At 51.9% G+C, this 13,318-nt stretch overlaps 1 protein-coding gene across 5 annotated transcripts in view; it reads left to right on the top strand.

The window, feature by feature from the left end:
• The window catches only part of LOC141053885 (uncharacterized), a 43,036-nt gene extending 30,005 nt beyond the window's left edge, over positions 1–13,031 (top strand). For 2 of the 5 annotated variants that reach the window (XM_073551033.1, XM_073551031.1), the window contains 5 exons: positions 2,402–2,455; positions 4,694–4,747; positions 8,229–9,338; positions 9,987–10,042; positions 10,992–13,031. In XM_073551033.1, coding sequence (XP_073407134.1) covers positions 2,402–2,455; positions 4,694–4,747; positions 8,229–9,338; positions 9,987–10,039 — 1,271 coding nt within the window. In that variant the 3' untranslated portion in view covers positions 10,040–10,042; positions 10,992–13,031. The remainder of the gene's footprint in view (positions 1–2,401; positions 2,456–4,693; positions 4,748–8,228; positions 9,339–9,986; positions 10,043–10,991) is intronic. The other 3 variants (XM_073551032.1, XM_073551035.1, XM_073551034.1) reach the window with 3 other exon arrangements.
• Positions 13,032–13,318: the final 287 nt, after the last annotated feature.

Below are 13,318 nucleotides of genomic sequence, written 5' to 3'. Positions count from 1 at the left end.
TAAAAGTGGCTGGGACCCTAGGAGGTAGCGACCATGCTATTTTAGAATTTTGGATAACTAGAGGCGGAAGACCTGTGAAGACTCAGACGTCAAGGTTAGATTTCAGAAAGGCAGATTTTAAGGGATTCAGAAAGAGAATTGGAGGGATCCAATGGCTGGATATCCTTAAAGACAAAAATGTCCAGGGAGGATGGGAAGTCTTGAAAAATGAAATTCTCAAAGCACAAATGTTAACAATTCCGAAAAGAGGGAAGAATAGGAAGCATTTAAGGAAACCAGGATGGATGAACACAGAACTTAAGCACATGCTAAAAAGGAAGAAAAAAATAAATGTTTATAAAATGGAAAGAGGGAGGCATATCTAAAGAAGAATATAATGCTGTCTGCAGAACCTGCAGGGCACAAATCAGATTAGTAAAGCTGACAATGAATTGAGGCTTGCAAGAGACGTCAAAAGCAATAATAAAGGATTTTGGGGATATGTCAAAAGTAAAAGAAAAGTCAAAGATGCTATAGGATTTTTACAGGATGAAAATGATGAAATGGTAAGCCAGGATGTTGAGAAGGCCAAACTTTTAAATTCCTATTTTGCATCGTATTTCTCACAGAAAGGAAATGTAACATCAACTGATCTTCACTGTCCTATTAAGGGAATAGAAGAATCCAGGATATCTGTAAACAGAAAGATAGTGAGGAAACACTTAGCTAACCTAAATGAATTCAAGTCTCCAGGTCCAGATGAATTGCACCCCAGAGTACTGAAGGAGATAGCAGAAGAAATTTTTGAACCACTCTCCATAATCTTTAAAATTCTTGGAGAACAGGAGAAGTCCCAGAAGACTGGAGAAGAGCAAATGTTGTTCCTATCTTTAAAAAGGGGAAAAAGGTGGACCCAGGCAACTATAGGCCGGTGAGTCTGACTTCTATACCAGGAAAGATATTTGAACAAATGACATGTATGTCAGTACCTGGATAAGAATGAAGTGATTAAACAGAGTCAGCATGGGTTTGTAACTAATAAGTCTTGTCAGACTAACTTAATTTCTTTCTATGACAGAATCACTGATTGGGTGGATCAGGGAAATGCTGTAATTATAGTATATCTTGACTTCAGCAAAGCATTTGACAAAGTCTCTCATACAATCCTTATTGAAAAAATGACTAAGTATGGAATGGACAAGGCAACTGTTAGGTGGATTCATAACTGGCTTAGTGATCGGACCCAAAGAGTGGTCGTAAATGGCTGCACATCCAGTTGGAAGAATGTCTCAAGTGGGGTACCACAGGGCTCTGTCCTGGGCCCTGTATTGTTCAACATCTTTATCAATGATTTAGATGAAGGAATTGACGGTAAACTGATTAAATTTGCTGACGGCACAAAGCTAGGAGGGATAGCTAATACTAGAGAAGAGAGAGAGGATTCAAAAAGATATAAATAAACTGGAGAAGTGGGCAGCAACAAACAGAATGGTTTTCAGCAGGAAAAATGCAAAGTACTACATCTGGGCAATAAAAATGAAAAAAAAAAAAAGCATATACAGAATGGGAGGAATAGGGCTAAGCAACAGCACATGTGAAAAAGACTTGGGTATACTAATAGATCACAGACTGAATATGAGTCAACAGTGTGATGCAGCAGCAAAAAAGGCAAATACAATTCTGGGATGTATTAACAGAAGCATACAGTCTAGATCACGTGAAGTCATTATTACCCTCTACTCCTCTTTGGTCAGACCTCATCTGGAATATTGTGTCCAGTTTTGGGCGCCACATTTTAAAAACCACATCAACAAACTTGGGCAAGTTCAGAGAAGAGCGACCAGGATGCAAACCATGTCCTATGAGGAACGGTTACAGGATTTGGGAATGTTTAGCTTGCAGAAGAGAAGACTGAGAGGAGACTTAATAGCTGTCTACAAATATCTCAAGGGCTGTCACATTGTAGAAGGATCATCTTTATTCTCGTTTGCACAAGGAAAGACGAGAAGCAATGGGATGAAACTGAATGGGAGGAGACACAGATTAGATATTAGAAAAAACTTTTTGACAGAGTGATCAATGAGTGGAACAGGCTGCCACGAGAGGTGGTGAGTTCTCCTTTAATGGAAGTCTTCAAACAGAGGCTGGACAGACATCTGTCTGGGATGATTTAGCGAATCCTGCTTTGAGCAGGGGGTTGGACCAGATGGCCCAGGAGGTCCCTTCCAACTCTACCATTCTATGATTCTGGGACCCCAATATCAGTCTGATAGTGCCCCTATAATAAAATGTCCGGCTCCATTAGTTGCAGGCATGTCCTGGTGTCGGCCGCCCTTGCCGTATTCTCTGGTTTCTGTGATTTTTCGCTGTCTGAGATCACAACGAGTTTTTCTGATATGTTTTTCTTTCATTGGATTTCTAGATGCCTGCCTTCTGGGATTTTGCCATCGGGAGAGACAGCTAGTGCCGCCCACAGGTGAGAGACAGCTAGTGCCGCCCACAGGGGAGAGACGGCTAGTGCCGCCCACAGGGGAGAGACGGCTAGTGCCGCCCACAGGGGAGAGACGGCTAGTGCCGCCCACAGGGGAGAGACGGCTAGTGCCGCCCACAGGGGAGAGACGGCTAGTGCCGCCCACAGGGGAGAGACGGCTAGTGCCGCCCACAGGGGAGAGACGGCTAGTGCCGCCCACAGGGGAGAGACGGCTAGTGCCGCCCACAGGGGAGAGACGGCTAGTGCCGCCCACAGGGGAGAGACGGCTAGTGCCGCCCACAGGGGAGAGACGGCTAGTGCCGCCCACAGGGGAGAGACGGCTAGTGCCGCCCACAGGGGAGAGACGGCTAGTGCCGCCCACAGGGGAGAGACGGCTAGTGCCGCCCACAGGGGAGAGACGGCTAGTGCCGCCCACAGGGGAGAGACGGCTAGTGCCGCCCACAGGGGAGAGACGGCTAGTGCCGCCCACAGGGGAGAGACGGCTAGTGCCGCCCACAGGGGAGAGACGGCTAGTGCCGCCCACAGGGGAGAGACGGCTAGTGCCGCCCACAGGGGAGAGACGGCTAGTGCCGCCCACAGGGGAGAGACGGCTAGTGCCGCCCACAGGGGAGAGACGGCTAGTGCCGCCCACAGGGGAGAGACGGCTAGTGCCGCCCACAGGGGAGAGACGGCTAGTGCCGCCCACAGGGGAGAGACGGCTAGTGCCGCCCACAGGGGAGAGACGGCTAGTGCCGCCCACAGGGGAGAGACGGCTAGTGCCGCCCACAGGGGAGAGACGGCTAGTGCCGCCCACAGGGGAGAGACGGCTAGTGCCGCCCACAGGGGAGAGACGGCTAGTGCCGCCCACAGGGGAGAGACGGCTAGTGCCGCCCACAGGGGAGAGACGGCTAGTGCCGCCCACAGGGGAGAGACGGCTAGTGCCGCCCACAGGGGAGAGACGGCTAGTGCCGCCCACAGGGGAGAGACGGCTAGTGCCGCCCACAGGGGAGAGACGGCTAGTGCCGCCCACAGGGGAGAGACGGCTAGTGCCGCCCACAGGGGAGAGACGGCTAGTGCCGCCCACAGGGGAGAGACGGCTAGTGCCGCCCACAGGGGAGAGACGGCTAGTGCCGCCCACAGGGGAGAGACGGCTAGTGCCGCCCACAGGGGAGAGACGGCTAGTGCCGCCCACAGGGGAGAGACGGCTAGTGCCGCCCACAGGGGAGAGACGGCTAGTGCCGCCCACAGGGGAGAGACGGCTAGTGCCGCCCACAGGGGAGAGACGGCTAGTGCCGCCCACAGGGGAGAGACGGCTAGTGCCGCCCACAGGGGAGAGACGGCTAGTGCCGCCCACAGGGGAGAGACGGCTAGTGCCGCCCACAGGGGAGAGACGGCTAGTGCCGCCCACAGGGGAGAGACGGCTAGTGCCGCCCACAGGGGAGAGACGGCTAGTGCCGCCCACAGGGGAGAGACGGCTAGTGCCGCCCACAGGGGAGAGACGGCTAGTGCCGCCCACAGGGGAGAGACGGCTAGTGCCGCCCACAGGGGAGAGACGGCTAGTGCCGCCCACAGGGGAGAGACGGCTAGTGCCGCCCACAGGGGAGAGACGGCTAGTGCCGCCCACAGGGGAGAGACGGCTAGTGCCGCCCACAGGGGAGAGACGTCTATGGGAGTTATGGAGATGAATGACACAAGTCTATTCAGGCAAGGTATCATCGGCTGCTGGAGGGGGTCATCATTCGCTCGGGGTCATCCCTTTCACCAGTCCGGCAGCACATAGTTTACACGTCCGGGTGGTCCGCACTTCTTTGTGCACTGGTGTTTTTCCGTCAGATTAAGCTGTATTCATGTGATGGTGAGAATGCGGGGGCCGGCTGTCAGACTGCACACAGGGTTTATTATCATCTCTGCGGGCTGTACACACAGTGCTAAGCAGAACTGGCAGTGCTCCTGTATACAGACAGCTGCCGCTAAGTGGTGTGGGTGGGGCTATTCGGAGAGCTGCCAGTGATGGGGTGGGGTTATACAGAGCTCAGCATTCGAGTCTTGATCTCATAAGCTCCACCTCCTTTCTGCAGAGTCTCTTGGGGGAGTTTCCTGTGTCAGTACTTGACCCCAGATGCCTGTGAAGGGGGCTGGCCGGTATTATATTAGCTAAGCCAGGCCCCTTCTGTGATGGTGGATGTGCGGTGACCTGTTTCTCCTGTCTAATCCTAATTATTTTTTCTGTTTGTCGCCTTCTAGACCCTGAAGACCCTAAATGTGAAGTTGACGTGAATAAGCCAGGAAACGGAGCAGGTGAGTGATAGACAGGACCACTCAACCTGGAGCAAGGAGTCTAGTAATGACGCCGAGGCTCCGATAATGCACCAGTGATTAGGGGGCGATTCTGTGTGGACCCCAGGGTATAAATATAGTGCAGTCACATTGGAGCCTTGATGGCGGCATTACTGCATTATTCACTGCTCGTCGTAGAAACAGCAGTATTTCTCCAGAACCGCGTGGAGCCGATTACTACTCTATAAATTGTTCTGTTTGTGTCCAGATCAGGACGATGAGGCAGAAATAATCAGACATCTATATAGAGATCTGATGGCGGATCCCATGAATCTCTGCTACATGTACATATGGCCTCCATTGTGCTGTAATATTGTGATAGGAGAGGAAGTCAGTGATCGGTGCATCACACATCCTCCATCCCATAGTCCCGTGCCCATATACCCATCACACATATTCTCCATCCCATAGTCCCGTGCCCATATACCCATCACACATATTCTCCATCCCATAGTCCCGTGCCCATATACCCATCATACATATCCTCCATCCCATAGTCCCGTGCCCATATACCCATCACACATATTCTCCATCCCATAGTCCCGTGCCCATATACCCATCATACATATTCTCCATCCCATAGTCCCGTGCCCATATACCCATCATACATATCCTCCATCCCATAGTCCCGTGTCCATATACCCATCACACATATTCTCCATCCCATAGTCCCGTGCCCATATACCCATCACACATATTCTCCATCCCATAGTCCCGTGCCCATATACCCATCATACATATTCTCCATCCCATAGTCCCGTGCCCATATACCCATCATACATATCCGCCATCCCATAGTCCCGTGCCCATATACCCGTCATACGTATTTTCCATCCCATAGTCCCGTGCCCATATACCCATCATACATATCCTCCATCCCATATTCAAGTGCCCATATACCCATCACACATCCTCCATCCCATAGTCCCATGCCCATATACCCATCATACGTATTCTCCATCCCATAGTCAAGTGCCCATATACCCATCACACATCCTCCATCCCATAGTCCCGTGCCCATATAACCATCATACATATTCTCCATCCCATAGTCCCGGGCCCATATAACAATCATACATATCCGCCATCCCATAGTCCCATCCCCATATAACCATCATACATATTCGCCATCCCATAGTCCCGTGCCCATATACCCATCATACATATCCGCCATCTCATAGTCCCGTGCCCATATACCCGCCATACATATCCGCCATCCCATAGTCCCTTGCCCATATAACCATCATACATATTCGCCATCCCATAGTCCCGTGCCCATATACCCATCATACATATCCGCCATCCCATAGTCCAGTGCCCATATACCCGTCATACATATCCTCCATCCCATAGTCCCGTGCCCATATACCCATCATACATATCCTCCATCCCATAGTCCAGTGCCCATATACCCATCACACATATCCTCCATCTCATAGTCCCGTGCCCATATACCCATCACACATCCTCCATCCCATAGTCCCGTACCCATATACCCATCATACATATCCTCCATCCCATAGTCCCGTGCCCATATACCCATCAAAAATATCCTCCATCTCATAGTCCCGTACCCATATGCCCATCACACATCCTCCATCCCATGGTCCAGTGCCCATATACCCATCATACATATCCTCCATCCCATAGTCCAGTGCCCATATACCCATCATACATATCCGCCATCCTATAGTCCCGTGCCCATATACCCATCATACATATCCTCCATCCTATAGTCCCGTGCCCATATACCCATCATACATATCCTCCATCTCATAGTCCCGTGCCCATATACCCATCACACATCCTCCATCCCATGGTCCAGTGCTCATATACCCATCATACATATCCACCATCCCATAGTCCCGTGCCCATATACCCATCATACATATCCACCATCACATAGTCCCGTGCCCATATACCCATCATACATATCCTCCATCCCATAGTCCCGTGCCCATATACCCATCATACATATCCTCCATCCCATAGTCCCGTGCCCATATACCCATCACACATCCTCCATCCCATGGTCCAGTGCCCATATACCCATCATACATATCCACCATCCCATAGTCCCGTGCCCATATACCCATCATACATATCCACCATCACATAGTCCCGTGCCCATATACCCATCATACATATCCTCCATCCCATAGTCCCGTGCCCATATACCCATCATACATATCCTCCATCCCATAGTCCCGTGCCCATATACCCATCATACATATCCACCATCCCATAGTCCCGTGCCCATATACCCATCATACATATCCTCCATCCCATAGTCCCGTGCCCATATACCCATCATACATATCCTCCATCCCATAGTCCCGTGCCCATATACCCATCATACATATCCTCCATCCCATAGTCCCGTGCCCATATACCCATCATACATATCCACCATCCCATAGTCCCGTGCCCATATACCCATCATACATATCCACCATCCCATAGTCCCGTGCCCATATACCCATCATACATATCCTCCATCCCATAGTCCTGTGCCCATATACCCATCATACATATCCACCATCCCATAGTCCCGTGCCCATATACCCATCATACATATCCTCCATCCCATAGTCCCGTGCCCATATACCCATCATACATATCCACCATCCCATAGTCCAGTGCCCATATACCCATCATACATATCCTCCATCACATAGTCCCGTGCCCATATACCCATCATACATATCCTCCATCCCATAGTCCAGTGCCCATATACCCATCATACATATCCACCATCCCATAGTCCCGTGCCCATATACCCATCATACATATCCTCCATCCCATAGTCGTGCCCATATACCCATCATACATATCCGCCATCCCATAGTCCCGTGCCCATATACCCATCACACATCCTCCATTCCATAGTCAACCATTATGACATCATAATGAAGGGCGGGGCTTGATACGCACACACTGCTTCCCCAGTATGCAAATAGGGGCATTGTGACATCACAATGAGGGGCGGGGTTGACGCGCACACACTTATTCCCCCAGTATGTAGACAGGGGCAAAATTGTTTGGTGAATTGGAACGCGCGGGGTTAAAATTTTGCCTCACAACATAGCTTAGGACCAATAAGTCTGATGTCTCATCTGCAGAACTATATCTCCTTGTCCCATTACTGCGTCTGCATCAGAGCTTGAACAACCCTTGAAACCTCAGTCTACTATGACCTGTTTGCCCGGGAGACACCTCGCTGATGCAGTATAATCACCTTGTGTCTTGTTGTGGTGCTCATTCTTGCCATGACCTGTGGCATGAATCTGTCTTCCACATCCTCACCTTGGTAGCAGAGTTTGACTGTTCCTCACCCAGTGTTAATTCTCTTACACAACTATGTCTGTTTCAGTTAATGATTGTGTTTCCACTTAACCGTTTGGAATAATTGACCTTTCATACACCCGACTATAATCCACAGAATCCCGGACTGTGCAAGTGACGAGAAGAGGTGATGAAGGTCGGTCACCAGATACTGATGATGGAGGTGACGGGCGGTCACCAGATACTGATGATGGAGGGGACAGGCGGTCACCAGATACTGATGATGGAGGTGACGGGCGGTCACCAGATACTGATGAGGGAGGTGACGGGCGGTCACCAGATACTGATGATGGAGGTGACGGGCGGTCACCAGATACTGATGATGGAGGTGACGGGCGGTCACCAGATACTGATGATGGAGGTGACGGGCGGTCACCAGATACTGATGATGGAGGTGACGGGCGGTCACCAGATACTGATGATGGAGGTGACGGGCGGTCACCAGATACTGATGAGGGAGGTGACGGGCGGTCACCAGATACTGATGATGGAGGGGACGGGCGGTCACCAGATACTGATGATGGAGGCGACGGGCGGTCACCAGATACTGATGATGGAGGCGACGGGCGGTCACCAGATACTGATGATGGAGGCGACGGGCGGTCACCAGATACTGATGATGGAGGCGACGGGCGGTCACCAGATACTGATGATGGAGGCGACGGGCGGTCACCAGATACTGATGATGGAGGCGACGGGCGGTCACCAGATACTGATGATGGAGGCGACGGGCGGTCACCAGATACTGATGATGGAGGCGACGGGCGGTCACCAGATACTGATGATGGAGGCGACGGGCGGTCACCAGATACTGATGATGGAGGCGACGGGCGGTCACCAGATACTGATGATGGAGGCGACGGGCGGTCACCAGATACTGATGATGGAGGCGACGGGCGGTCACCAGATACTGATGATGGAGGCGACGGGCGGTCACCAGATACTGATGATGGAGGGGACGGGCGGTCACCAGATACTGATGATGGAGGCGACGGGCGGTCACCAGATACTGATGATGGAGGAGACGGGCGGTCACCAGATACTGATGATGGAGGAGACGTGCGGTCACCAGATACTGATGATGGAGGAGACGGGCGGTCACCAGATACTGATGATGGAGGAGACGGGCGGTCACCAGATACTGATGATGGAGGAGACGGGCGGTCACCAGATACTGATGGGATTCACATATCTCTGTATTCAAGTGGTATTCTGTTAATTGATAACATTCTATTAACCCTTCTATATCTGAAGCTTCTGACTGCAGCATTTTGTCCACACCTCCTAAGACTAGGTTTACATTTGCGTTTTAGTCCGCAGCGTTTTATATGTGCATCATCTTGCGCATGATGGAAAAAAACGCAGGCATTTGTATGCGTTTTTGCATGCGTTTGAGTTGTTTGTGTCTCATGGGATTTCTATGTATATGTTTTGAAGAACGCATCCATGCGCACCAATGCGTTCCTATAGACAGTAATGCGTTCTTTTGATGCACTCATACGCATGCCTGCGCATATTTGACAGATTTTGACGCCTCAAAAAATGCAACATGCTGCATTCGCCACACACCGCGAAACGACGCATGCGTACACGAAAGCATGCGAACGCATATCCCTGCATACACCATGTTAAATATGTGTACGCATGACGCATGCGGATCAAACGCTGCGCGCACAAACGCTAACATGAAACCAGACGTTTGCACTGAGCTGTTACTGCCCTCCTGGCTCTTGTCTGTAGGAGGTGCTGATGGTAAGCTATTGAGGCATTATCTAAGGTAGTAAACGCTGAATTGGTGCAGACCTCACTCGAGACTCCCCGATATTATAATTTATCCTCGTCTTTCACCTTCTAGAAGCTCAAGAGTCTATAGAAACTGAAGTTGCGACCAACACAGCGAAACTGTAGAAGGTAAGAGATGACAAAACATTGTGTGGTCTCCATCTCCTTGTGGGTGGTAATCTGCACACCCTAATGCCCTCTTATATTCATGTGTCACATCATCTGGTCCCGTCCTCAGGATGGCGCCGGTGATGTGTTTGAGATGTAGCGTAAATGTCCTGGATCAGGCAGATTTGTGGCTTCTGTTCCTTTCTACCCATAATGGGTGAGTGGGCGGCCTCAATGTCACTAATATACCCTAACCCCCACCGTGATCCACTTGAGACATCACCGATCCTCCGCCGCTCTTCACTGCAGACATCACTGAACCCCCACCATGCTTCACTGTAGACATCACCGAGCCCCGCCGTGTTTCACTGTAGACATCACCGAGCCCCCGTCGTGTTTCACTGTAGACATCACCGAGCCCCCGTCGTGTTTCACTGTAGACATCACCGAGCCCCCGTCGTGTTTCACTGTAGACATCACCAAGCTCCCGCTATGCTTCACTGTAGACATCACTGAGCCCCCGCTATGCTTCACTGTAGACATCACTGAGCCCCCGCTATGCTTCACTGTAGACATCACTGAGCCCCCCGCTGTACTTCACTGTAGACATCACTGAGCCCCCGCTATGATTCACTGTAGACATCACTGAGCCCCTGCCGTACTAAAATGTAGAAATCACCGAGCCCCCGCCATGCTTCATTGTAGACATCACTGAGCCCCCGCCATGCTTCACTGTAGACATCACTGAGCCCCCGCTATGCTTCACTGTAGACATCACTGAGCCCCCGCCATGCTTCACTGTAGACATCACTGAGCCCCCGCTATGCTTCACTGTAGAAATCAATAAGCCCCTGCAGTGGGGGTGTATCTTGTGCTGGGGGAGGATGAGATCACTATATGGATCCAATGTGTGTGGGGGGTCACTGATTTTTTTTTTTTGCTGGTTATAACTTGTGACATTTCTCCCTAGGCTCCTAATTTCTCTATCCTGGAGGGCCTCGTCATGTTTATCCCCTGTAATGACATTACGGAGCAGCGATGTATGATGTATATTCTCGCCTCCAGGGACCGGGTGACATGTTGCACTGACCACGCTGCACGTTTCTCTGCTTCCATCGCTTTGCGACATTTTTTACCTGGATACTTTTATACCATTGTTCTCAAGCATTTGTTGCTTATTTTTTTTATACAAACTATGAAGGATTCCCTCAATATGTGGTAATGGTCGCACTGGAGTCGGCGATCCGGGACTCAAGCTACAGAAGATGTTAATCATGTGCTGAGAATGTGATATGGGAGATGGACTCCCCCACTCGTCCTCCTGAGAAGACCGGACCTCAACCAACCTCATTGTAAGGCCGCAGGGTCCTCGTAGCCGGAGTCTTCTGTATTCTATAGAGAGCAGAAGAAAAACCTGCCACTTTCCTCATGTGTCAAGTGAGACATTCACAGAATACTGAAATCCGACAAGCGTTAATCATTCCTGCAGAGTATTCTGACTGATCCATAGGTAATGGAAGTCTATTAACCTGGGCATCACTTCTGGACTTTGGTTGGATCTTTAGCACGAGTATCATCATCCGCGCCCAGCCTAGAAAACGATTCTCTGGTGACTGTGCCATTGCAATGGGGGAGTCCTCTGTGCCCTCGCCATCGGGTGGGAGTCGTCCTCTGTGCCCTCGCCATCGGGTGGGAGTCGTCCTCTGTGCCCTCGCCATCGGGTGGGAGTCGTCCTCTGTGCCCTCGCCATCGGGTGGGAGTCGTCCTCTGTGCCCTCGCCATCGGGTGGGAGTCGTCCTCTGTGCCCTCGCCATCTGGTGGGAGTCGTCCTCTGTGCCCTCGCCATCTGGTGGGGGGAGTCCTCTGTGCCCTCGCCATCTGGTGGGGGGAGTCCTCTGTGCCCTCGCCATCTGGTGGGAGTCGTCCTCTGCGCCCTCGCCATCTGGTGGGAGTCGTCCTCGCCATCTGGTGGGAGTCGTCCTCTGCGCCCTCGCCATCTGGTGGGAGTCGTCCTCTGCGCCCTCGCCATCTGGTGGGAGTCGTCCTCTGCGCCCTCGCCATCTGGTGGGAGTCGCCCTCGCCATCTGGTGGGAGTCGTCCTCGCCATCTGGTGGGAGTCGTCCTCGCCATCTGGTGGGAGTCGTCCTCTGCGCCCTCGCCATCTGGTGGGAGTCCGTCCTCTGCGCCCTCGCCATCTGGTGGGAGTCCGTCCTCTGCGCCCTCGCCATCTGGTGGGAGTCCGTCCTCTGCGCCCTCGCCATCTGGTGGGAGTCCGTCCTCTGCGCCCTCGCCATCTGGTGGGAGTCCGTCCTCTGCGCCCTCGCCATCTGGTGGGAGTCCGTCCTCTGCGCCCTCGCCATCTGGTGGGAGTCATACTCACTAGCCCAAAGGTGTCACCATAGCTATCCCATTGGAGTCATCCTTAGTACTCTTGCCATTGCACGGGAGGCATCTTCGCTGTCCCCGGGGTGTCGCCCTCGCTGTCCCAGGAGTGTCACCCTGGTGCTATGACTGCAGCTGTCCTGGTCGGTGCAGACGCCCCTACACCTTCTGTTATACGTTGTGTCCCCCGCGGCCCATCCTCGGGGATTCCTGGGCAGCACTCGCACTGTGTGGCTCGGGCTTTAGCTGCGGTGCAGACCCCTCGCCTCCATATATTATTATTGGTGTCTGCACACGTAACAGGTCTCGTCTGTTATCGGAAGGATGAGAGCGTCCCTGCCCGTAGCCTCCTCCATGCTGGGGCGGCATGATTTATAGGGGGGTGTGGTGCCCTCGCTATGGGCTCATGGAGGAGGAGTCTACAGGTAATGGTCCATCACGAGCTGGAGAGCAGACCTTTGGGTGACCTCTCTGCCCTCGTCCCTTGAGCAGGTGGAGAACTCGCTACTATCAGGAATCGCTCCGTGTTGGGCCCCCTCGTTATTTTTATATTGGTTTTGCACATTTTATGTAATTTGTTACTTTTTGTAAATATTAAATGCTTTACATTTATGTGTAACAGACAAAACGTCTCTGGAGTATAAGCTTGTCCTGAACGTGTCACCTTTGTATTGTTGGGTCGGGTTTGGTGTGAGGACTTCTTACCAGTATTTGGTGAGTGGTGGCAGCACGTGGGATCCCTGGATTGTGCACTTATGGTTACATGTCTAGGGGCCCCATACAAATCGGACTAAAGCCCCCGTCACACATAGCGATCTCGCCAGTGAGATCGCTGTGTGTGACACCAGCGACCGCCCCCTGCCGGGTATCGCTGATCGTCCTCGAATGGCCTGGACATGTTTTTGGTCGCTGGTC

This window comes from Dendrobates tinctorius, unplaced genomic scaffold, assembly GCF_039654945.1.
Source record: "Dendrobates tinctorius isolate UK_male_01 unplaced genomic scaffold, ASM3965494v1 ptg000172l, whole genome shotgun sequence".
NCBI lineage: Eukaryota > Metazoa > Chordata > Amphibia > Anura > Dendrobatidae > Dendrobates > Dendrobates tinctorius.
The sequence above is the reverse complement of the archived record's forward strand: the minus strand, read 5'-3'. Positions and strand labels throughout refer to the sequence as shown.